This window comes from Lampris incognitus, chromosome 2 (genome assembly GCF_029633865.1).
Source record: "Lampris incognitus isolate fLamInc1 chromosome 2, fLamInc1.hap2, whole genome shotgun sequence".
NCBI lineage: Eukaryota > Metazoa > Chordata > Actinopteri > Lampriformes > Lampridae > Lampris > Lampris incognitus.
Window position 1 is genome coordinate 42,826,771 of NC_079212.1, and position 25,347 is coordinate 42,852,117.

Genomic DNA, 25,347 nt, shown 5'->3' on the forward strand with positions numbered 1-25,347 from the left:
GACACGAGCGCTTCATTATAGGGGCGAAGACTGCAGAGTTGTGTGGACCATCTTCATATCTTAATTGCAACCAAATACATCGTAGAGCTTAAAAACTAAGCATAAACATGCCTTTATGACTGTATCGTATCTGTCTAAATCACAACACAGAGGAACAAAAGCCTGGACACATTATTCCCTCTTTATTTAAGAGTAGATAAAATTGCAATAAATCAATACAATATTACTGTTATATTATAGAGCATTTTCCTGAAATCAACATTACTAAAACAAAACAATAAACCTATAACCATTGGTAACGATGATACACATACTCCCAACACAACTTATCTAACTTTTAAATGCAATGCAAAAAAAAAAGTTAGCAGGTGTTGGTTTGAAACTAAAACATGGAAAAAAGGTGTATCGTCACGTCACATATTTCACTTTTACTTTGAACAAAAATAACCAAGACTTGATACTATAAGAAATATTCATAATATTAAATATGCACAGCATTTACAGTGTTTCACCAGCTCATTAACATAATTCTGTTTAAGACTAAGACTATAAGGGACAGTTAAGTCTGCAGAGAAAATCACTGGTGGGACTTAAGCATCTCCTGAGTCAGGAAACGGGCAGGCAACGTCACTGCAGACCCATCACACCCTGGGGTCACATCCTGTTCCAACACCTGTCCTCTGGTAGGCGCTACAGAGCCAAAACAACCAGCTATAAAAACAAATTCTTTCCTTGGGCTGTCATACAAATGAACGCTTTACATTGTCAAATAAGTCCAAAATGTTGTATATACTATACTATTGTACATTGTGCGTATACTGGTACACTCTGTTATGTCCGTCTACCTCAGGCATGTATGTAAGTAACCTGCTATTCTCTGCATCATTGCACTTGATTGCCTCTTATTTCGTCCGTATATAGTCAATCCTTGTGTATATATCCAAAGATTGTTGTGTTGTTAGTCTATGTTAAGTACATTGTGAGCCACAAAATCGGAGTCAAATTCCATGTGTGTGCAAACCTACTTGGCCAATAAACCTGATTCTTATAATTAACCCCATGCCATAAAAAAGGAAGAAAAAAAACCCCAAAACAATCTTTAAGCCACATTTTTCCAACCCCTACACACATTTATGTAGCTAGTGACATTACAATGTGCTTTCCAAAAAAATTGTTCAGCAATAATAATATAGCATAATATCTGGACTATTTGAGGAACATTTCATTCAAGAGACATTGGAAAAAAACAACACAGGAAGATCTTATTGTCACACAATCACAAGGTTATCAAAATAACATTTGATCTATTTATTTTATTTGAATTAGGATGACACCCAATTCTATAAATTTATTTAACAAAATAACCCCGGTTTAAATAAGTATGACCAGCTTTGGAAGAAATTCTATAACCCTTGTTTCGAAACATCTATCAAAACACAGAAAATGTAGCTATTGTGTTTGCTAATCATGTTGCGTGGAAGGACTTGTGATTCAAGAATCATCATGACTTCTTGCCATATATCTTAGTAATTACCCACACCCGCACTCAGGATCTGTGCTGAGGACAAGCACCGGCTCTTCCAGAGACAGAAGACCAGGAAGGCACTGGGCCCGGATGGCGTGTCACCCTCCTAACTTAAAGGCTGTGCTGACCACCTGGCCCCCATTTTCACACTGATCTTCAACAGATCACTGGAGCTGTGTTAAGTTCCCTCCTGCTTCAAGAGCTCCACTATCATCCCGGTCCCCCAAGAAACCTTGTATCACAGGCTTAAATGACTACAGACCCATTGCCCTAATGTCTGTGGTCATGAAATCCTGATCATGATCTTTTCTATGAAGTCAGGTCAAGTCAATTTTATTTGTATAGCCCAATATCATAAATTACAAATTTGCCTCAGTGGGCTTTACAGCAACACAACATCCTGTCCTTAGACCCTCTCATCGGATAAGGAACAACTCCCTAAAAAAAAAAACCTTTAACAGGGAGAAAAAATATGAAGAAACCTCAGGGAGAGCAACCCCTTTTTACAGACTTTCACACGCCATCTCCGCTCCCTGTTTAACCTTTTACCTCTGCTACAGCTTCAACTTCATCTTCCTCTTCCACCTGGAGCTCAATTTTGGCGGCTGCCTCTACCTCTCTTTGCTCATGAGACACCATCTCTTCCACCTCTGCCTCTTGGTCTTGTGTCTTCTCCATGACTTCTCTCTCTCCTTCCGCCTCTCCCACCTGGGTGCGGAAGATCAGCTCCCCACCCTGGATGACCGGCTCAGCATTGGGCTGCCAGTTTGTAGCAGCATCCCCCTCAGTAGTGGTTGCTGTGGTGTACTGGTAAAAGTCGGAGTCTGCTTGGAACATGACCAAGGCCTGGGCTGTGTGGATGCGTACATGCTGGGCCAGCGAACTGGCATCCAGGAATTTGTCACCACATGAGTCACAAGCATACAAGATCTGAGTGTTGGGGTCTGGGAAGAAAAAGATTGCAAAAGAAGAAAGTAAGTCACTCGCACAGAAAATTATAAAGTGAAAAGTCATGGCCTAATGGCTTAATAAAGATTTGGTCTCAAATGTTTATTCTCTTAAAATGATAAGTGATGAATCTAGAGCAGATTATGAAGTCCAACCATTATAGAAGAGTGGGCCATGTTTTTGCCCAGTTGTTCTCTCACCTGCTTCTTGCACTTTCTCCACAGCTTTGGTAATTTCAGCTTTCAGAGCTTCAGTCTCATCTGCAGACACAGAATCATCCACTGGAACCACTATAAAAAGAAGGATTAGAGTGGGTAATCACACCTATCAGGAAGAGCGAAACCCATCCTCCACTTTTTTTGTGTAACTGCATCAACACAATCTCAAGTTAGTTAAGTGATTCTACTGATGTTGTGTCTTGAAATTTTAGTACAAGTTGTTAGTCTAGCACTTCTTTTATTGATCCATTTCACACCTGTAATCCTCGAATGGCCCTTTAATCTTATTTCAAAATGGCCAAACAACTCTCACCTAAGTTTTCCGAAAACAAATTGTCCATGATCAAAACTGCACCACAGAATATTCAGCCATTTTGACAGATGCCCCCTCCACGCCTAGCACATTGTCTGACCTGTCAGCTGGGCCACAGTAGTGGCAGCCAAGGCCTCTGTTGCCAGAGTGACGATGTCTTCTGTGGTGACTGTGACTATGTTGATCTCGCCGTCAGAAGTACATGACCCTGCAAAGCCATCAGCTCCCTCATCGGCACTGCCCCCAGAATACACCAGCCGCTTCATGCCGGCCTTGCCTTGGTGGACAGTCTTGACATGGGAGCGCAGGTTGTCTACGCGGTTGAACCCTCGACCACATTTTTCACAAAGGAAGGGTTTCTCTCCTGAGAGAACAGGGGGAAGAGCAGGTAAGTTTATCAGAAGAGAAAAATAATTTGTTCAGATTTTTAAAGGAGAAAGCAGTAAATTCAGCTGAAAACAGCAATAGAGGATATTCGAAAGACGGAGCAGGCTTATATTGCTTTGTTTATTAGAATCCCCATCAGCTGCCGTGTAAGCACCAGTTACCACTTCCACAGAAACAGGCAATTATATCCAGAACATTTGGGCATATAAACAGAGCTCGCAAAATATACAGACAGCAACAGATTTTGATATTCTAACTCTGTACTCCTCTTACTTAGGACATTTTGGGTTGGGCAGTTAATTTTTCATCCCAGAGGTTGAGTCAGTTCATCTGGACACAACGTTTAGTGGAAGAAACGTTTCATCACTCATCTAACCGACTTCATCAGTCTCAGCTGAATGCAGGTATCCCCACCCTTATAAACAATACAGCTGCATAACAACCGAAACCATAACCCATAACAACCATTAATTAGAGTTAATATGGCCATGTGTACTATTCAGAGGATTGGGGAATAGCTGCAGTCACAGCTTTGTAAGATGGTGACAGATGTATTCTTAGCCCCCCCCCCCCCCCCCGGTTCAGGGATGGTCGTTCCCTCTTCACATAGATGGCCTCTTTGACTCCCCGTTCAAACCAGCGTTCCTCCCTATCAAGGATGTGCACATCCTCATCCTTAAAAGAGTGGCCACTGGCCTGTAGATGGTGTAGACTGTGGAGTCCTGGCCTGACATGTTAGCGCTCCTGTGTTGTGCCATCCTCTTGGCAGCGTCGGTTTGGTTTCCCCGATGTACAAGTCACAGCAATCCTCCCGGCACTTAACAGTGTACAGTATATTGCTCTGTTAATGCCAGGGGACCTGATCCTTGGGGTGGACCAATTTTTAGCGCAGCGTGTTTTGGGGTTTGAAAGCAACTGAGACACATCTCAAGTTGTTCCGACACTCCTGCCACATACGTAATCGCCACTGGTTTATGCTTAGGCAGACGCCTGACGCCCTCATGTTTTACTTTCTGTCACTGATTATAAAAATAGGGAGAAAAACGTTTACACCAGAATTAGGAGTACATCCAAAGGAATTGAATCGAATACAACAGGACTTGGTATATATCCGTGAAGACGTTTCGCCTCTCATCCAAGAGGCTTCATCAGTTCGTGCCTTTCTGACTAGACAAGCTAGTCTGACTGGCTGGTGATGAAACTCAGATATTTATCCTCTTTGGAGTTGTTATCAGAGCTAAAGGAACAAAAGGAATAACATAGTCATCCCGTATGTTTCTGGGGTCTCTGAGAAACTCAGGAGAATTTTTAACAAACACCGCATCCCGGTATATTTCAAACCCAGCAACACACTCCGACAAAGACTGGTTCATTCCAAAGACCGTGTACCACACACCCAAAAAAGCAATCTGGTGTATGCTGTACAATGCAATGAGGATTGCACTGACCTATACATAGGAGAAACCAAACAACCACTACACAAACGGATGGCCCAACACAGAAGGCCAAACTCCTCAGGACAAGACTCAGCAGTCTATCTACACCTAAAGGAGAAGACACACTCCTTCGAGGACAGCAACATACACATTTTGGACAGGGAAGATAGATGGTTTGAAAGAGGGGTGAAGGAAGCCATCTATGCGAAACTGGAAAAACCTTCCCTCAACAGAGGATGAGGTCTGCGACACCTCCTATCTCCCACTTACAATGCCGTCCTTTCATCTCTACCCAAGAGACTCAAGAAGCCTAGCCTCCAAGAACAACAGTCGGTCACTAACGGCTCCAACGACTCATGACCACTGAATGGAGCACTAATGAAGTCGAAACTAACACCCCCAATGACCGTTGCTGCTTAATATCGGATCACAAAGAGCCATGCACATCAATAGCTCTGATAACAACGGGCGTGGCTTAACATCGGAACAAAGAGCCATGGACATCTACAGCTCTGATAACGACTCCAAAGAGGATAAATATCCGAGTTTCATTACCAGCCAGTCAGACTAGCTTGTCTAGTCAGAAAGGCACGAACTGATGAAGCCTCTTGGATGAGAGGCGAAACGTCTTCACGGATATATACCAAGTCCAGTTGCACTCAATTCAATTCCTTTGGATAACCATGACCTGGATGAATGAGAACATTCACAGACAATTAGGAGTACAACAGCAACAACAACTTTACTGATTACTACTCAATGAACCCCTGAGGCTAGTTTGATAAATACCTGTGTGAATGATGATATGCTTGGAAAGGTCTCCCACGTTGACAAATGCCTTGTTGCACATGTGACATTTGTGAGGACGGACATTGTCATGATGGCGAATGTGATTGGCCAGTTGACTGGACTGAACAAATCTGTTCAAAAAGAGGAAAAGAAAAGATATGTCCACCATAAAGCTTCTGATATTTACCCAGATTTCAGTCCAGGGTTGGGAGGGTTATTTTATAAATGTATTCCATTACAATTACAAATTACTTGTTGAAAAATATATTCAGTAACTTACTCTAAGTATCACAATATTTAGAAATGTAATCTGGTTACTTTCAGTTACTTTTGCATAACCTCAATGCCGAATATGAGAAAAGACAAAAGACAAGAAATCAATAACATGACTTTTACTTAAGCGCATTTTGTAAGACAACAAAACAATGTAACCTTAGAAAGGACAATGGGGACACAAAGCTTTTAAGCATCCAAACATGTAGCAAAAAGGCAAACAGACAATGCTGTTTTAGTTTAATGCATAGATTAAAGGCACCCACACCCACCCGCTCTTTTAGGCCTGCTACAGGAATTAAAGAGTATCCGGTGTTTTTTTTAATCAACCAATCAGGTGTCCACGTACTGAACCGTCAAAAAGAACATCAAAAATAATTAGGGTGGGCGTCCGGGTAGTGTAGTGGTCTATTCCGTTGCCTACCTACACGGGGATCAGCAGTTCAAATCCTCGTGTTACCTCCGGCCTGGCCGGGCATCCCTACAGACACATGTCTGCGGGTAGGAAGCTGGATGTGGGTATGTGTCCTGGTCGTTGCATTAGTGCCTCCTCTGGTCGGTCGGAGTGCCTGTTCGGGGGGGAGGGGGAACTGGGGGGAATAGAGTAATCCTCCCATGTGCTACGTCCCGCTGGTGAAACTCCTCACTGTCAGGTGAAAAGAAGCGGCTGCCGATTCCACATGTATCGGAGGAGGCATGTGATAGTCTGCAGCCCTCCCCGGATCGGCAGAGGGGGTGGAGCAACGACCGGGATGGTTTGGAAGAGTGGGATAATTGGCCGGGTACAATTGGGAAGAAAAAGGGGGAACCCCTCCCCCCCAAAAAAAGAAAGAAAAGAAATTAGGGCAATAGACCTATGGATTCTACATTAAAGTATAGGTCATGCTTATACATGCCCCCATTGTCCCACACAAACACACTATGGGCCCTAACCTATACCCTGTGCAAAGCAGCACCAAGCGCAGCGCAAGTGTCATTGCTAGTTTCCAACTAACACAGTTGTCACTTAACCTGCCCAGCGTCCATGGTGTTGCGGCCATCTGTGCGCCCATGGGCGTGTTGGTCTTAAAATGAGGTGTGGTGAGGTGCATTGTTGGCGCATTGCTATCTTGAGGCAGCTGAAAACGATTACGCCATTGACCAACAAAAAACTGGTCTAGACTCAATGTTGCATATTTTTCTATTTAATGGCGCTTTATTCAGACAGTAAGATGTGCCTACATAAGTGGGTGCACAACGCAGTACTCTGCATGTTACACAGGGACGTGTTTACAACCTCAGTCTGCATGAGAACACAGGTGGTGATTATTTTAGGTTTGGCTTGCACACTTTGCTTTCATTTCAAATTCTTCTCTGACTATTAGACCAAAGCCCTTTTTTTTCTACTCAAGTTTAAGGAATCCCCCCCCCCTCTTTTTCTCCCCAATTGTACCCGTCCAATTACCCCACTCTTCTGAGCCATCCCGGTCGTTGTTCCACCCCCTCTGCTAATCCAGGGAGGGCTGCAGACTACCACATGCTTCCTCCGATACATGTGGAGTTGCCAGCCGCTTCTTTTCACCTGACAGACAGGAGTTTCGCCAGGGGGACGTAGTGCATGGGAGGATCGCGCTATTCCCCCCGGTTCCCCCGAACAGGTGCCCCGACCAACCAGAGGAGGCACCAGTGTAGCGACCAGGACACACAACCACATCTGGCTTGCCACCCGAAGACATGGCCAACTGTGTCCGCAGGGACGCTCAACCAAGCCGGAGGCGACACGAGGATTCAAAGCAGTAATCCCCGTGTTGGTAGACAACGGAATAGACCACTACGCTACCCGGACGCCCCCAAGTTTAAGGAACTTTAAAAGGCTTTAGGAACTCAATTACTTTTTAAATTGCAGCAATCAGTTGGTCTGCAATAAGTATGAAAAAAAATCATAAATTCGGATCCAAAATTTAATCTGCCTTCAGCTACTTCTATGAAAATATTATCTCTGCTTTCTTATGCCCGGCTGACCTTTTGCCACAGCGATCACAGACGTATGGCTTCTCTCCGGTGTGCTGGCGGACATGGGCGATGAGTGAGCTGGCTTGGGTGAATGCCTTGCCACAGATAAGACATAGGCAGGGCTTCTCCCCTGCAACACAATAACCGTCTCATCAGAGTGATTTCTGTGTAGTTTTTTTTTTTTAAATTTTTTATTTCTGATTTTTTTCCCCTTTTTTCTCCCAATTTAGTGGCCAATTGATCCCTATTTTAATTCAAACACCCACCCTCGTATTGCATGCGTTCGCCAACTGCATCTCTCCGGCCGGCAGTCTCGAAGGAAAGCGCCTCCCCACTTTCGTGACAAGGCGAATCCAAGCCGAACCACTGTTTTTCCGACACACACAGAGACGCATTCATATGACGAACACAAGCCGACTCCGCCCCCCTCCCGAAGACAGCGTTGCCAATGATCGCTGCTTCATCGAGTCCGGCCATAGTCGGATCTGACGAGACCGGGGCGCGAACCCCAGTCCCCAGTGGGCAACTGCATCGACACCAAGCCGATGCTTAGACCGCTACGCCACCGCGGACGCATTTCTGTGTAGTTTCACAATACAAACAGAGTATGTGGATGAATTCTCCCTGACAAATGCCAGCACCAGTACCTGTGTGTATGCGCTCATGTCTCTGAAGTGCTCCGGGGTCAGCGAAAGCTCTCTGACAGTGCATGCAGATATAGGGTTTCTCTCCACTGTGCACACGCAGGTGTCTCTTCAGGTTTCCTAAGAAATAAAACACCATCACACAAAGTTAGGGCAAAATGTGTCATTGTGTGTCAGTTATTAATGGGCTGCCAGCACTACGAGTAAAGCCAAACAAGTACGCTTACCGAATTTCTCAACTCTGTTCCCAGACCATACCAAACATGAACATGCTGTAAAATGAAGATGCGACAAACAATATAGACGACCGATACGCTCTCCTTTCCCTTACATCTTACCTGAAGTGGTAAACTGTTTCCCACACTCTTTGCACTTTAGAGGACCATCTGCGATATGGATTTTTAAGTGAGCCTTCAGATTCCCCACCTGAACAGAGCACAAAAACAACCAGAGAAAGCAATACTGTGACTTGAAAAGGAATACTAAATACCTTTTGCCTGAGGAAAAAAAAAGAAAGAAACAAAACACATATCTGGTACAACTGAATTCAATTTTCCATGTCACTATTTTCACAGTCTCGATATAAAAGAGGAGTGAAAACTTACCTGGTTGAAGCGTTTGTCACAATGCGGGCATTTGTTGCCCTTCTCTGTGTCGTGGGTCTCAAGGTGTCGCATCTTGGCGGTGGGGTCGGAGAAGGCCTTCTCGCAGTAGTTGCAGTGGTAGGGCTTCTCGCCACTGTGCACCAGCTGGTGGCGTTTCAGGTTGCCAGATGTGGTAAAGAGCTTGCCGCACTCCTCGCAACTGTAACGCGCCTCACCTGTATGGCGTTTCCGGTGCAGGTTGAGCAGGCTGATCTGGCGGTAGCTCTTGCCGCAGGTTGAGCAGCAGTAGGGTTTCAGAGGGCTGCGGGTGGGTTAAAATGAAACAGCCTGCTTTGAGAGGACCGAATCTTATCGTTCTTACTGGAACTTTCATGAATATGGATTGAACAACTATTTTAGAAGATAGAAAAACATTTCTATTTTCAGATTTGCTAAAAGACCGCTAAAAAAAAGTTAAATATTTTGCCCACGATGCTAGGTTACAGAGTATAATAAGGACAGGAATCCTTTCACATACATCTACTCCAAAGTAAATCTACAGTAGAATAGAGAACACCAAAGTTCTTGAATAATTTTTTTTAAGCTTCTGCACCTTGAATTAGAGGAGGTTTTTACACATACACACATAGATACAGATAAATTGTGCATACCACTTTGCTGCACTTGCTTCCTGTAGTATGCTGCCTGGAGAATGCCACTTTTCAAGCCCCTTGAAGGTTTTTAGGCAATTCTCCTTCACATTCTCTTTCTAATTATATACTGTATCTTTTTTTTTCATGTGTAAAGAAAGAAAGAAAGAAACAAACAAAACAAACAAAGACAAACCTGTGTGTTTTCTCATGGGCTTTACAGGCAGCAGGGTCAGAGAAAGCCTTGTGGCAGTCCCGGCAGCTGAATGGCTTCTCTCCTGTGTGAATGCGGATGTGTCGCTTGAAGTTACCTGTGTGAGTGAACTTCTTCCCACAGTCCTAGAAAATAAGCACATTAATTTTTTATTTTTGGATTCACCCCCCTTTTTCTCCCCAATTGTACCCGGCCAATTAACCCACTCTTCTGAGCCATCCCGGTCGCTGCTCCACCCCTTCTGCCAATCTGGGGAGGGCTGCAGACTACCACGTGCCTCCTCCCATACATGTGGAGTCGCCAGCCGCTTCTTTTCACCTGACAGTGAGGAGTTTTGCCAGGGGGACGTAGCATGTAGGAGGATCACGCTATTCCCCCCGGTTCCCCCTCCCCCCCGAACAGGCGCCTCGACCGACCAGAGGAGGTGCTAGTGCAGCGACCAGGACACATACCCACATCCGGCTTCCCATGCCCGACCAAGCCGGAGGTAACACAGGGATTCAAACCGGCGATCCCCGTGTTGGTAGGCAACAGAATTATTATTTCTAGCAAAAGTGGATTTGGACACGCCCTAAATGCGGTTGCACCATGCGCTTTAGACCATGCGCTATAGATCGTTTAAATAGGGCCCTATTCGTCCCAACATTGTTTGTTGGCATCTGGTCACCCCACATGCAAGTAAGAGTTAAGGAGGTGCCACAGAGACAAATTTGAGCAGCCCATCAGTAGGGTTGCTCTGTTTAGCTCAGAAAAATAAGGGACATTTAACCATAACCATACTGGCTTCCACACCCACCTACCCAGGCGACTGATCCGGTGATCCCCGTGTCGGTTGGCAACGGAACAGACTGCCATGCTACCCGGACTCCATAAGCACATTCATTCTTGGTGTTGATGATCCTTCATCGTCACTACGCCTCCACTTGAGAACTAAAATTTCACTCCCACTAACGCTTAATCGCATTAAAATCACACACAAACAGTTCCCACCTGACATTTGTGAGTCACAGAGCTATATGGCTTTGACTCAGCACGGCTACTGGAGGCTGCTGACTGCATCTGCTTCCCTTCTCTCCCGCTGCTGGAGTCCTCTTCCTCAGTTCTCTTGTTAACCTCACTTTCTTCTTCTCCCATCTCATCGTTAGCCACTCCTCCATCAACTTCCTCCTCATCCCCCTCCGCTTCAGCCTCCTCCACCTTCTTCTTCCCCTCTTTTAGAGACTTTGTGGTGTTTTCATCATCCGAGTCATTGTCTATAAATATAATATGCAGTAATCAAAAAAGACACACATAACATATTCAGATTATTTCCGTAACCTTAAATTTTACGACTGAAATACTAAATCTTAAATTGCACTGTCTGCATTAGCATACCTGTCGAATGCATTAATTTTCCCCCCTTATTTATCTAATGAATTTAATAATATTTTTCTAGTAACTAGCACTGAACAATCCCAATTAGGGGATCTATTTGTATCTTGTGAGGTTTGTAGGCAGGGTATGAAGTAGATGGAAGTATAGATGACATTTCTGTTGTCGTCTGAGGACTTAAACTCAGTAGTGTTAAGGTAGTATCTGTTCAGTTCATTCAGGTGAAGGACTTCTACTGTGCTCAAGCACCACTTTGATAAAATAATTCATCCTTTATGATGACAGATGATAAAATACATTTGGGTGATCAAATGCATTGATTTCCCCCTCCCTTATTAAACGGCTGAATTTAATACTGTTTTCCTAGTAACTACATTACTAATTTTTTTTACCCCAAATTTTCTATGGTGACCCCAGACGCCTGCTTGTCAGGAGAGAAGGGATTTACACAGCTTTTGGCAGGCTTTCCACATCAAACATGTGCCAGTTTTCTTTATGTTGGCAGATCTACATTAGTTGAGGGGACCCCTCATAGTAGTTAAAGGCTAAGGTCCAAACTTATTGGGAAGATGGTGGTTGAAGCATGTTAAACTAGACTGGATGGAAATAAAGCAGATTACAAACCACCCACAGTCACTGACCCTGCAGCATGTGCTCTCAAAGCATGAGGGAGTATTTAAAAAGGAGCTGGTAACCTTATAAGGTTTTAAAGCAACTATACATGTTCCTGCTGATGCTATGCCCCACTTCTATAGGCCAAGATCCGTTCCCTTTGCTATGAGGCCTAAAGTTGAGGCTGAGAATGACAGGTTGATAAAAGAGAACAATATTACTCCAGTTAAATACTGACTGGGCAGCTCCTGTCGTGCCCTTGATCAAACCTGATGGTGACTGTAGGCTATATGGAGATTATAAATCAACTGTAAACAGAGTCTCCACCTTGAAACAATACCCCATACCCAAAGTCAAGGATTTGATGGCTGTGTTAGCTGGAGGCCAACAGTTCACCAAACTTGACATGAGTCATGCATATCAGCAAATACAAATGGATGAACAGTCCAAGGAGTATCTTACTGTGAACACACTCGGAGGAACGTTCACATACAACAGGCTTACCTTTGGAGTAGGGCTGTGTATTTGCAGGAATCTGGCGATAGGATACATATCACGATACAGGTGTTACGATTCAATATATCGCGATATACTGCGATACTGTAAGAAAGGCAATATAATGCGATTTCATAGGCCTGTGTTCTTTGCTTATGCTACTTCCTGTGTAAGTCTACAGTGTTGCATTGGAGTGGAAGAGTCAAATAGCTGAAGATAGATTACAACACTGTTATCTAGCGGTTGTGGGGTTACACACAACACAAAATGTTTGTCACAAACGTTTACATGTAAACAATTAAAAATCGATATAGTGGTTTTGGGAATCAATACAGTATCACAAAAGATAATATCGCGATACTCGAGTGTAGTGTTTTCTTACACCCCTACTTTGGAGTATCCTCAGCTCCTGCAATCCTCTAGAGCAGCGTTTCTCAAACCTCTCCTGGAGGACCACTTGTCCTGCATGTTTTAGATCTCTCCCTGCTCCAACACAGCTGATTCAAATGATCAACTCGTTATGAGCTCCCGAAGCTGCCTAATAACAAAACTGATCATTTAAATCAGCTGTGTTTGGAGCAGGGAGAGATCTAAAACATGCAGGACAAGTGGTCCTCCAGCAGAGGTTTGAAAAACGCTGCTCTAGAGAACCATGAAGGGGGTTCTCCAGGGGATACCCCAAGTTGCTGTTTATCTGGATGATATCCTCATTACTAGGGCAACCAGAGAGACGCACCTCAGGAACCTGGATGAGGTGTTGACCAGGCTGGAAGATGCTGGTCTCAGACTAAACAGCAGCAAATGCACATTGCTTGCTGATGAGGTTCAGTATGATTTGACCAGAAATGTAAAGCGCTTTGAGTGGCTGTTGCAGCTACAAAAGCACTATATAAAATGCAACTTGACTGATTGATTGATTGATAAAGTGGATGCTAAGTGAGTGCACACTGTGGAAACCAAGGTAAAAGTTGTTATTGATGCTCCAGCCCCAACTAACGTGACAAAGCTTAAGGCTTACTTGGGCTTGTTGAATTATTACAATCGCTTCCTTCCCAACCTCTCCACACTGCTGGCCCACCTTACATTACCTGTTGAGAAAGGATGTAGTCTGGGTTTGGAGTGACTGTCGAGACAAAGCCTTCAGGAAGTCAAAAGACTTACTGAAGTCAGCAGATGTTTTAGTGCACTACTCTGGAGATAAGGCTGCAATATTATTCTAATATTACTCTGCCTCACCATATGGCATAGGAGCTGTACTGTCCCACAAAATGGAAGATGGAACAGAAAAACCAATTGGTTTTGTATCTCTCAAACCTTGTCACCTGCAGAGAAGTATTCACAGCTGAACAAAGAAGGTTTGGCTGTGATATTTGGAATGAAGAAGTTCCACAAAGATATCTATCACAGGAACTTTACTATAGTAACTGATCACAAGCCCCTGATCTCGTTGTTCAATTAGACTAAACCTGTACCTCAGATGGTCTCACCACGTGTACATCATTGGGCTGTATGGCTAAGACCTTATGAGTATAGCATTGTTTGCTGACCTGGAAAGCAGCATGCCAATACTAATGCTCTCAGTAGGCTCCTCTTGCCTGAGTCCCTCCCTGCAGAAGGAGAGGATGATCAAGTTCTGATGCTGGATTTGATGAAAGATGCACCAGTGACTTTAGAACAAGTGAAACATTGCGCAGCAAAAGATGTGATGCTGTCACATGTGTATGAGTATATACTAAAAGGATGGCCTTCTACAGTATAGCTTCAATTCATGCCTTACTTTACCTGATGCTTAGAGCCAAGCGTTCGTGACAGATGTGTTCTGTGGGGTGCTTGAGAAGTTATTCCCCAACAAGGAAGTAAAATTATGCTAAAGTTGCTACATCAGGCCCATCCAGGAATGTCTAGGATGAAGGGCCTAGTAAGGTCACATCTTTGGTGGCCACAGATGGATCAGAATGTAGAGAGGGAAGTAAACCAGTGTGACATTTGTCAACAAAACAGCAAGTCTCCTTCTACAGCACCACTGTATCCCTGGGAATGGCCAGGGAAGCCACGGACTCGATTTCATGTGGATTATGCAGGTCCATTCTTAGGCAAGATGTTCCTCATGTTGGTTGATTCCCAGTCTAAATGGATGGATGTATATGCAGTAAATACAGCAACCAGTCACGGAAACATTGAAAAACTCAACGTTTCAGTATCCATGGTCTACCCCAGATGTTGGTGAGTGATAATGTGCTGAGTTTGCTGATTTCATGAGTAAAAATTGAATTAGACATGTGACTTCAGCTCCTTTTCATCCTTTGTCCAGTGGATTAGGTGAACAAGCGGTTCAGACCTTCAAAGAAGGGATGAAGAAGATGCAAGGAGGAAGGGAGAAAGTGTCCAGATTCCAGCCTAATTACAGAATCACCCCTCACTCTACCACAGGTTTCTCCCCAGCAGGGAGGCTGATGTCCCAGAGGCCTAGGTCCACCTCTGACCTGTTACTCCCGGACTTGAAATCCAAGACAGAAAAGAAACAGTGGACACAAAAAGAGAATCATAACACAAATACTAAGCTCAGAAATGTTGTACCCGTGATCAAGTTTTTACTAAAAACTATGGCTACATTCCCAAATGGATGCCTGCAACCACTGAGAGCTGCACAGGTCCACTGTCATACACAGTTCTCATAGGGAATGGACAGATTCTGAGGAGACACAATCAGATCAGGAGGCAGGAGCTCTGCGAGATCTCAGTACAACCAAGGATGTGGGTTTCCCCATCCCCTGTGGAGCCAGAACAAGTGCAGTCCCCTGAGGTCAGTGTCTCTGACACTCCAACAACCTCTGTGGATGATGCTGAGTGGCCCACCTAAGCTAAAGAGTGAGTCCTCACCTGTATTACAGGAAACACCACCCCTGAGGAGCTCTACCAGAGAGAGATGCCCACCTGACTACTATAGGTCCTAACCTTTGGGGTCAAGATGATGAGTACGACTGAAAAAAAAGCCTTTTGAAAAAAAAAACTTTTGGCAAATGTTGTTTGTGTATTACATTCTCATATTTTCTCTTTCAGTTATGTGTTGGCTACAGACCTGAGAAGGGGGGAGGGTATACTATCCTCAGACTTTATAGTATTACTTATATAGAGGGAGCTGTAGGCTCCAGGTGTTTTACCTGTCCAGGTAGTCTATATAAAGAAGAAGATGGGTGTGTCTGTTTTCTCTCATTTTGTTTGTTGAAGCTGCCAAGGACAAGTAAATCTAAAGAAAAGCTACTTCTGGAGTCCTGAGTCCTCAATGTTTTTTGCATACACTATAAGGTCTGAGTCAGACATCTCAGTGAAACATGTGCTGCCCTTTAACATCTTTAATTTTAATGGAGCATAACAAATTGATGGAGCACACATACCTGGTGGGAAGTTTCGCCGAGGAGCTCTTCTGATTCTTCTTCCCCGAGAACTCATGTAAGATGAACTACCAGCAGACTTGAATGGTGATTCTGTATGATAATAGAATATCAGTGTTAACCATGTATTTAATAATACCAAGTTACAGTAGCCTGAGTCATGATTACTCAACATATGCCTTTCATGTGACTCTGAAGACTTTGATCGTGAGTAGTCAGGCATCATATTAAAGGGGCTGAGTGTAATATTCCTGCTTTCCTGAAAGACTACTAGTTAGTTGAATATCAGGATGAAATTGCTGAGCACCCTCCTCCCCAGATATAAAAGCACAGGAGCCTTGTTGTTGTTTGAAGGCCTGTGATACTGCACCCTGAGAGACTTGGCTTGAAGTTGTCAGCAAATTATGCAAAGATTGTAGTAAACTGATATCAACTTAATGTATTAAAAAGAGCAGGATTTGGCATCATTCTGAGTATCCAAAACCTATCTATATGAATTTACTTGTCTATTTTGATTAGTATTTGTTATTTAAATTGTTGAAAAATAAAGGTCAGTACTCTGAAGAAATTAGTCTCTTTAAAAAAAAAACTATATGCACTCACTGGGTGTGTAGTCAGTATCGGCAGGGTCATCTTGAAACTCAGGTACACATTTTGTAGCACTTTCACCCTCTCTCTCTAATGCTGTTCTCTTTTGTAAAGCAAGGGGGTTGATTTTTTGGGGTCGTCCTCGGCCTGAATGTGTTTTCACGGGGATGTTGGAGGACATCTGTTCAGGACCTGCAGCTGTCTCCTCTTTCAAGGTCGCTTGGGTGACTGTTGACACTAAATTCTCTGTCACGACTTCTGGGGTCTCTTCTGCTTTGGATTCCACCTCTGCAAAATCTTTCTCTACCTTATCCTCTCTTTCTACAGATTTTTCTTTGTTTTTCATTTAGAAAACACACACAAAAGATACAGAATTAGATTATCACTTACAAAACAGAGGGAAAAGATTATCTCTTCATTACATCAGGTTTCTAATATCACTTAAAAAGTGTTAATTTTTGTTAAGTTGGACTTTATCTTAATAGTCTTGCTTACTGGAATGCTTATTTGATGACAATACCCACCGACATTGAGATCTTGAGTTATGAGGGATGGGGCAGGAACCGCCACAGACTGGAAGGCAGAACAAGCATTTACGATCTCTTGCATCTGGAGAAAGTTAGCAACAGCAACCACATCCTCCACATTCTGAGGACTTAAACTCAGCTTTGCAGTATACATAAACTCAAGGACTTGGCCCAAACCTAGAGTGAGCACAACAACGCAAGTGGTTAGGTCAGACAGCAGAGTGCTAGTTGCTTCATAATTTACATAGAATGGTGATGTGAGACAAATATGAGAAATTCTTAGATTATCAAAATAACGAGCAGCGAGTGGTCAGAAGTGCATGGTTCAGGACCATAATATACCCTGACGATACTCACATGACTAAAGAATTAACATATAAGAGAAGTGAAAGTAAATAAAGCATAATCTGAAAAGTACCCGGTATTTCTACAAGTGGGAAGAGGTGAGGGGTTATGCAGTACTAATCAATAAAACGAATATTCAGTCTTCTGCAGTAAATGGGGAGTGATGAGAAGGAAAGGTCATTCCACCATTGTGGAGGAACCGTAGGAGGGAGTAGAGGTGAGATTAGCTCTCCTGTGTAAAATGTTGCTACAAAAAAATTTACATGTGCATATTTTTAGTGGAAGATGGTGGAATATTTGTAGATCTGAATGAGTATTTTGGTTGATCAACTGGTGGTTATTTATTTCTGTCCCAAACAATTCTATATATTTTGAGATGTTCTCACTGAGGTATACAGGCATGTGCAAAGATATTAATGATAATTAACCTCAGTTGAATATACTTTTATGCCCATACATGATAGCAGGACTGCACCATTTACATGCATATCTCTCTCATAATCTTTTCCTAAAAACAGTAAGAATTAACAGACAGGTAGAACAAATACAAAAGCTCAGTGACACCTGCTGCATTGCTGATGTCCAAATGCACTACATCTTTCTGGTCCAGGAAGAGGGTACGGAAGTAGACACTGCAAGCTGCCAGCACAGCCTTATGTGCCTTAAAGTCTACCCCATCTACCACAAAGGTGCAGTCACAAAGCAGGCCCTGCTGGCGCTGGTGGTTGAGTTGCTCCAGAACCTTTGAGCTGTGCCACGGGAAGTCCATCATCCCAGTGGATTTGAACGAGTGATCCGATTGGCAGGCAAACAAAGTCTCGGTAAACTTTTGACAAATAAAGAAGTCATTAGTCACACCATGAAACAATTGAAAGGTTGAAAAAAAGTAAAATTAACACGTGGCTGTGTTTTATTGAGCCAAGGAAGTATTAGACCGCAATTGACTAATAATACATAAACTAACGAAAGCGGCCAACGACATCCCCGGCGCAGTCTGAAAGTAAACGCTGTCGTTAAAACGGGTTCATCTTGTGCATTGTAGCGCATTTGAACACATCATATATTACATACATAATTGCAACGGATCGTTGCGATCAAACACTTTTGAACTGATCCTAAATCTCTAGAAACCCACAGCATCGTTGAACTAACGTCAGACTATGCAGCTTCGATGCTGGGGCGAACCGGTAGGCTACGTGGGCGACTAACTGGCATGAGTTACGAAGTAGGACGCAGATTTTATTCCCCTCGACTTTCAACAATTTGCGGTTTGACGATGCAACGGATTGATTGCTATTCCTCCATCCTTGTGCCTTTTCCATCAGGGATTAATTTAGCGTGCCTAGATCGTGCACGCACCGGAGCGACAAGATGGCGTACCGGGCCTTTCCTTATCCCCTGCAGCGTCTTCGCAGCCTCGTTCTCTACGTTCGACGAAGCGCCATTTTAATATGGAGAAGAGCGACGGAATTACCTCCTTGTTGTGGCAGCTTTCACCGGCTTCCGCCGCTCGTTCGGGGTTTCTTTCAAAGAGTTTTATTCTAACTTGTCGCGATCAACTCAATCGAGTTTTTCGGTGATCGATCCTGCCCCTCGCAGTCAGCTCACGCCGCCATCTTCCGCTCTCTGATCGATTGATAGTGGCCGGGACGCCACTTTTTTTTTTTCTTAGAACGGCGAAATCGTGACCCGCCGCGCTCTGCCTCTGATTGGCTAGTACGCGTTGCCGTTGTTGTTTTGGTTGGTTAGGTTTAGGCACGAGGAGTGAGATTGGTTAAAGGTTGGCGTAGGACTCGCAAAGCTAAGCCAATCAAAGGCAGAGTAGTGCGAGCCGTGACTTCGCCGTCCTAGGAAAAAAAATTATAGCAGCCGGACACTAGTTTTATTGCGATACTGCCATCTACCGAATTGGATAAGAACAGCATTTCAAAGTGGAAAGTAGACAAAGTGGAAGACTCCGAATGTACTGCCGGAGTAGAGAGAAAATCAGAGAGAATTGGCATAATTGTAGATGCAGCAAGGACACTTCTAAGTGTTGTAGGAATTTATGCAGAAGGTGTTCAGCAGCTGCTGAGACAGGCGTTTAGTCCCTGTGAGAAATCTGAGAAATAACTAGTTTAATTGAGAAGACATTAGGGTTTTGTTTTTTGTTTGTAAATAGTCATTCTGGTCCACTCACTATCCAGTTGGCAGGGGTAATGCACCAAATCGTTGTTTGCCAACCACCAATAGACCCGAAGAAGAAGAAAAAGAAGCCGTAGGAGCACGACAGTCAGAATGGGGTTTTATAACTTTTTTTTAATACATTTTATTCATAAATTTGGGGGGGGGGGGACCCAGCAGCTTAAAGAGATACACATCAACAAATACAGAGAAATTATATTAATAAACATTTTATTTAAAGGTGAGTTTCGTGACAGTCAAGGTCACCTCACAGCTACCACTTACAAAGCAGTAAAAAAATAGTGCAATCAACAATAAAACACACAATAAGCAATAGAGCATACGTCAACAAGAGTTTAAAAAATGACAATAACGAAAAAGAAAAACAAAACAAAAAAGGGGGAGGGACACTTACTGAATACTTATTACTGAATCTGGAGTACACTTAGAACAACAACAACAACAACAACCAATTTTCAACTATTTTTGTACAAGTTATTCCACCTTTTGTTTTTCCTTGCTAAGTTTGAGAGACAGAAAGAAGATAAAACTGGCAGTAAAGTGGGCGTAATATGGTTTTGTACCTTTCCGTACAGCAGTGAATATGACCAGTTCATCAGTACACAACCTTTAGTGGGATAAATGTTTCATCAGACCTCTTCAGTCTCAGCTGACTGCAGCTATCCCCACCCTTACAAACAATACAGTGGCATACAGATGTAACCCCCTCCCCCCCCCCCGTTCAGGGATGGTCGTTCCCTCGATGGCCTCCTTGACTCCCCGTTCAAACCAGCGTTCCTCCCATCCTTGATTAATAGGGTGGAGAAGTCAAGTCAATTTTATTTTTATAGCTAAATATCCCTAGAAGAAGAAGTAGAAGAACGACAATCTGATTTTTTTGTACATTTTATTCAGAATTTGTTTTTTTTTTTAAAACGGTAGCTAAAAGAGATACATGTCAAAGATAGGGATATCCTTGATGGGGAGGACGCTGGTTTGAACGGGGAGTCAAAGAGGCCATCTACCCTGAACGGATGGGGTGGGGGTGGGGGGGATAAGAGTACATCTGTCACCATCTTATAATGCTGTGATTGCAAACATCCCCAAATCGTCTGTGAGTAGTACACGTGGCCATTGTAACTCTAGTTAATGCCCCCCCACTATTTGCATATGACACTGATCCATTGTTTTCTGTCGTTATGCCACTGTATTGTTTATAAGGGTGGGGATACCTGCAGTCGGTGGAGACTGAAGAGGTCACTTAGATGAGTGATGAAACGTTTCTCTCAATAAACGTTGTGTCCAGATGAACTGATTCACCTTTCTGTGATTTCCTATTGAGCATGCGCCAAGACAGCAGTGAAAAGGGTATTTACAATTATTGATTAGGAAATTTATCAAATCAGATGTGTTCTTATCAAGATTTTCCATGAAATAAAAGAACGTGATTTATTTCAAATTGAGGGATATTTGGAATTTTCAGTGATAAACAAGAGTGTGTGTCAATCCAAAATTGGTATATCCAATACCAATGCAAGAGAAGAATAAATGGTCCAATGTTTCAGTGTCACTATTGCAGAAAGGACATTTTTCTGTTTCAATTGTAACTCTGTTATGAGTGAAATCAGAATCCAGGTAGGTGACCGTAGTAATTCTATAATGTGTTTATTTTGCTTTAGCTGGACGCGAACCGGATAAGTAAAAAGTGAGAGCATTAGAAATAATACAATTATCATGATCTAATTTCATACCTGGTCTGCATGGAAGGCCTACACCAACATGAAAGTCACCAAACATGTGTTTTGTTTGGTTTTTAGACCCCCCCCCCCCACTTTTTTTTCTCCCCAATTGTACTTGGCCAATTACCCTATTTCCCAAGCCATCCTGGTCGCTGCTCCACCTCCTCTGCCCATCCGGGGAGGGCTGCACACTACCACATGCCTCCTATGATACATGTGGAATCACCAGCTGCTGCTTTTCACCTGACAGTGAGGAATTTCTCCAGAGGGACGTAGCGCGTGGGAGGATTACTTTATCCGAGACTGTCGCTTTGTATCACACTCTCGCAGGTATGTTGTCAAATGCTTTGCTATTTCCTTTTCTTGGGCATTCATCGTGGTGGGGAACTTAAGTGAACTTATAATTTTTTTTCCTTGCTGTTGGCTGCATGTTTTTGTACACAAATCCCACTTCCTCCAACTGTTTGTTGAGAGGAGCAAGCACGCTTGTCCAGTGCTCAGTAACAAAAGCAGGCTCTTGGATGAGAGTTTTGTGTGTCAATTCTTGTAGAATTTGTTCAAAGTTGTCTGCAGTTGGCCCTCTTCAGCAGCTGTAGTGGTCTAAGATGTCCAATAATTCTTCCTGGTCTGAGCTTCTGGAGTCTGTTCAGAAGGATTCCAAGACAATGTGGTCAGATTCTGAGACATACTTTAGAAAGTTATCAGTAAGATCACTTTTCACCTACCCAGGGGCTGCTTGCTTTAAGATCACTGGAGCTATCATTTTCCACATTTCCTCCCACAGTCCAAAGACACATAGGTCAGGTGACTCAGCCATACTACATTGTCCCTAGGTGTGAATGTGTTGGCCCTGTGATGGACTGGTGGCCTGTCCAGGGTGTCTCCCTTCCTGTCGCCCAATGACTGCTGGGATAGGCTCCAGCATCCCGCAGCCCTACGTGGGATGAACGGTTTGGATAATGGATGGCTGGATGACAGGACATTTTTTTTTCCATTTTAGATTTCCTCCCTGGCAACCATTGTGGGACATGACACAAAACATGTCACTAGGAACATCCTTGCTCGCATGTTCCATAGTAATGTTGGGAGGGGGGTAAGTTGGAAAGGGATAAATGGAAAAAAATCTTTCAGCCAGATGGCATTGAAGACGTTGCTCCTGCGTAAGTAATTGAAATATTTAAAACAATTGAAGTCGCACAGCAGTCTTAGGCAGTGTTCAAACTGACATTAGCACTACAAAAAAAACACAACTATGCAAATTAATTTGATTGAGACCACTGCATCAGTGCACGGGTGGGGGGGGGGGGAGTCAATGGAAGGGGCTTCATAAAACATTGCAGGGTTTGTCTGGCTAAAAAGTTGAACCAGGCTCAAGTTTTGCCGCCACACTACACAACATCCAGCAAAGCACTGAGCTGGCCAAGCTACGTGCAAGTGCACATTTCTGTTAGGCTGTAAATTTACTGTTTACATCACAATTGTCACGCAAGATGAAATACTTTTTGCCATGACAAATTTCCATAGTTGTAGAATCCTTCCACGTAGTATTATAAACGGTTATACAGTGTTCTGACATCTTCTTTCGGCTTGTTCCCTGTTTCTCAGGGGTCGCCACAGCGGATTTGATAGTTTCCATCGGTACCCTGTGAGGGCACAGCACCGATGGCGGTCTTGTCAATCCGCATAATGATTTGGCAAAATTTTCCTGACACAACCACTAACCCTATAGACAGTACACATGGACAGTATACAGTGTTTTGACATCTAATAAGCCTTAAAGTGAATGGATCACTCCAGCCTTCCTGGATGGCACACGAGGACACATGAGGACCCACCAACAAAGTTTTTGAATGCGGTGCTGTTTTCAGTTTGAACACAGACTTAATCTCCAGTAAATTCTTGATATCATACATGTTTTTCTTCTCAGAAACATGCAATAAATGGAATAATTAATTTTAATTGGCCTCATTGTCGATCTGTTGCATTGTAGTTCTGTAGATTTACATGTTGAATCTAATGATTTAGAGCCATGTTAATATTCTGATAACACTGATCAATCTCTTAAACCACCTCTAGTGTTGTGAAAATTATTACCATATTTTATTGACACTATTGTTGTGGCGAGTGATGGCCAGTCATGGGCCATGGAGGGTCAACAGTCTGTAGGTTTTCCACCCTCTGATCGGTACTTCTTCAAATAGTGAACTCCTCAGTGAGATCCCTGCTGTTGGTCCTCTGTGGCACATGATTAGAAACCCGACATAGAAACGATTGCCAGTTGCTTTTGGAATAAATCGCTCTCCCCTGCTATAACAAAGTCCACCCCCCAGCCCCTCCGAAGGCCATTAATCAACATATTATATCTTGTTTGTTTAGTCTGTGCAAAGGCTGAAGTGTAAAAATGAAAGTTTGCTGAGGTCTCTGCTGGTTGCAAGACAACAGGTCTTAGCCAAAATACAGTCCATTAGATAACCCCTCATTTCGCTTAGGTTTTTGTCCAGATTAAACAATCTAAATATAAAGTGTTTCTTAGTGAGCTTTAGAGGTGCAGTGAAGTGGATTTTATTGCATTTTGGACAGAGCCATGCTAGTTGTTTCCACCTGTTTCCAGTCTTTACGCTAAGCTACCCAGGTTCTGGCTGTAGCTTCATATTGTAGCGAATTCGGGGGACAACGCAACCACAGTAACTGCCGCGGCCGGGAAGCGAACCTGTATCGCTCGCATCGCAGAAGACATCGCTAACCGCTCGACTAAAGGGTCAGACCCGCGAGCCAGCGGTCAGCGTGTCTTCTTATCCATGCACGTTACACTGCCCCCCTCCTTCGGGAAGCGCGTCCCCGCGCTTAAGCATATCAGCTCCTTCACGCCTCAGGGCGCACACGCTTCCGATGGCCTTACGGTCGCTCCATCCCACTTCTGACACCAATGTAGCGAATTCGGGGGACAACGCAACCACAGGAACTGCCGCGGCCGGGAAGCGAACCCGTACCGTCCGCACCGCAGGAGACATAGCTAACCGCTAGACTAAAAGGTCTGACCCGCGAGCCAGCGGCCAGCGTGTCTTCTTATCCATGCACGTTACAATATCACTGTAGACAAGAGAGATTTTCTAATCTAACTCTTGGCAAGAATGCAAATAAGCACATTTCCTAAAAATGTCGAAATCGTCCTTTAAGTGTCAGACAGCAGAGTTTCGGTTTAAAAGCCAGTGGTTATGCGTATCCTTTCAAACGTAAAAATTGGTGGGTGCAATGGAAGTTAATGAAATTTTGCACGAAAATCTGCTTGGGTGATGACAGATACTGTGAGAAAGAGTCATATCTCTCCTGTCGCCACTGATGATGACACCCTAAAGCAGGGGTGCCCACAATTTTTTGACTCGTGAGCTACTTTTAAAATGACCAGGTCAAAATGATCTACTCATATTAAAAATAATAATAAAAATACTCAATACATGTTTTACATATATATGAACATTTATATGCAGTGTGTGTATTTATATACATGTTGTGTTACATATATAGTATTGCAATGGATTTGCATTTATATTGAACCTTACACAGGCAATAATCATACCAAGCATTTGCTACTACACTATGTTGAAATTACATCACTGCATGAACCTTTACAGCTGTGGTAAATAGATTTGTGATCTCTACCTCTCTACTCTGAGGATGACCTGCACTGGAGGGAGTCAGACAGGTTGCATAGTTCGGACAGTAGCTGCTGGTAGCCAGCCTCAAGCAGGCCTCCAAATGATCATCTGTCATGGCGGAACGGTATTTGGACTTGATAATCTTCATGTGAGAAAAGGCTGACTCACACAAATAAGTAGAGCTGAATAATGCCGTCAAGGAGGTTGCGCATTTCCTCATGTTTGGGTACTTGTCCTCTGTAAGTAAGTTCCAAAACTCTCCATGCGCCCTGGACTAAAGCTGAATGTCAGCCTGTACTGTCAGCATCTCATCCTCCACTGCAGATGAGTTCAGGTGAAACAGTGTTGCCATTTTTGAGGCGAGGGAATCCACCTCTGTATCTTCCCCAAATGGGTAGCACATAAATGTAGCGATTGGCTCAAGCAAAGCAAAGTCTTGAAACCGTTTGTCAAAGTCTGACCGGACATTTTCAATCTGCTCTGTGT

The 25,347-nt window shown here is 43.5% G+C and overlaps 1 protein-coding gene across 1 annotated transcript; it reads right to left on the reverse strand.

Moving 5' to 3' along the window:
• Positions 1 to 167: 167 nt before the first annotated feature.
• On the reverse strand, positions 168 to 18,918 carry zbtb17 (zinc finger and BTB domain containing 17). The gene is made up of 15 exons (XM_056273603.1): positions 18,778 to 18,918; positions 17,868 to 18,129; positions 16,956 to 17,135; positions 16,447 to 16,764; positions 15,847 to 15,936; positions 10,964 to 11,226; positions 9,956 to 10,098; positions 9,131 to 9,431; positions 8,864 to 8,951; positions 8,529 to 8,645; positions 7,891 to 8,011; positions 5,617 to 5,747; positions 3,105 to 3,368; positions 2,674 to 2,763; positions 168 to 2,469 (listed from the first exon to the last, which is right to left on the reverse strand). Exons 2-15 carry the CDS (start codon positions 18,073 to 18,075, stop codon positions 2,063 to 2,065), a joined length of 2,721 nt encoding a protein of 906 aa, XP_056129578.1. The 5' UTR covers positions 18,076 to 18,129; positions 18,778 to 18,918; the 3' UTR covers positions 168 to 2,062.
• Positions 18,919 to 25,347: the final 6,429 nt, after the last annotated feature.

What these genes read in the sequence shown, in the direction of transcription:
- zbtb17 (XM_056273603.1), bottom strand. Translation starts at nt 18,075, where the DNA reads ATGATGGACTTCCCGTGGCACAGCTCAAAGGTTCTGGAGCAACTCAAC. An exon ending in TCGGCGAAACTTCCCACCAG is followed by an intron (nt 11,227 to 15,846) that starts GTATGTGTGCTC and finishes TTATATTTATAG; the next exon opens with ACAATGACTCGGATGATGAA. An exon ending in TACTGTGGCCCAGCTGACAG is followed by an intron (nt 2,764 to 3,104) that starts GTCAGACAATGT and finishes TTCTTTTTATAG; the next exon opens with TGGTTCCAGTGGATGATTCT.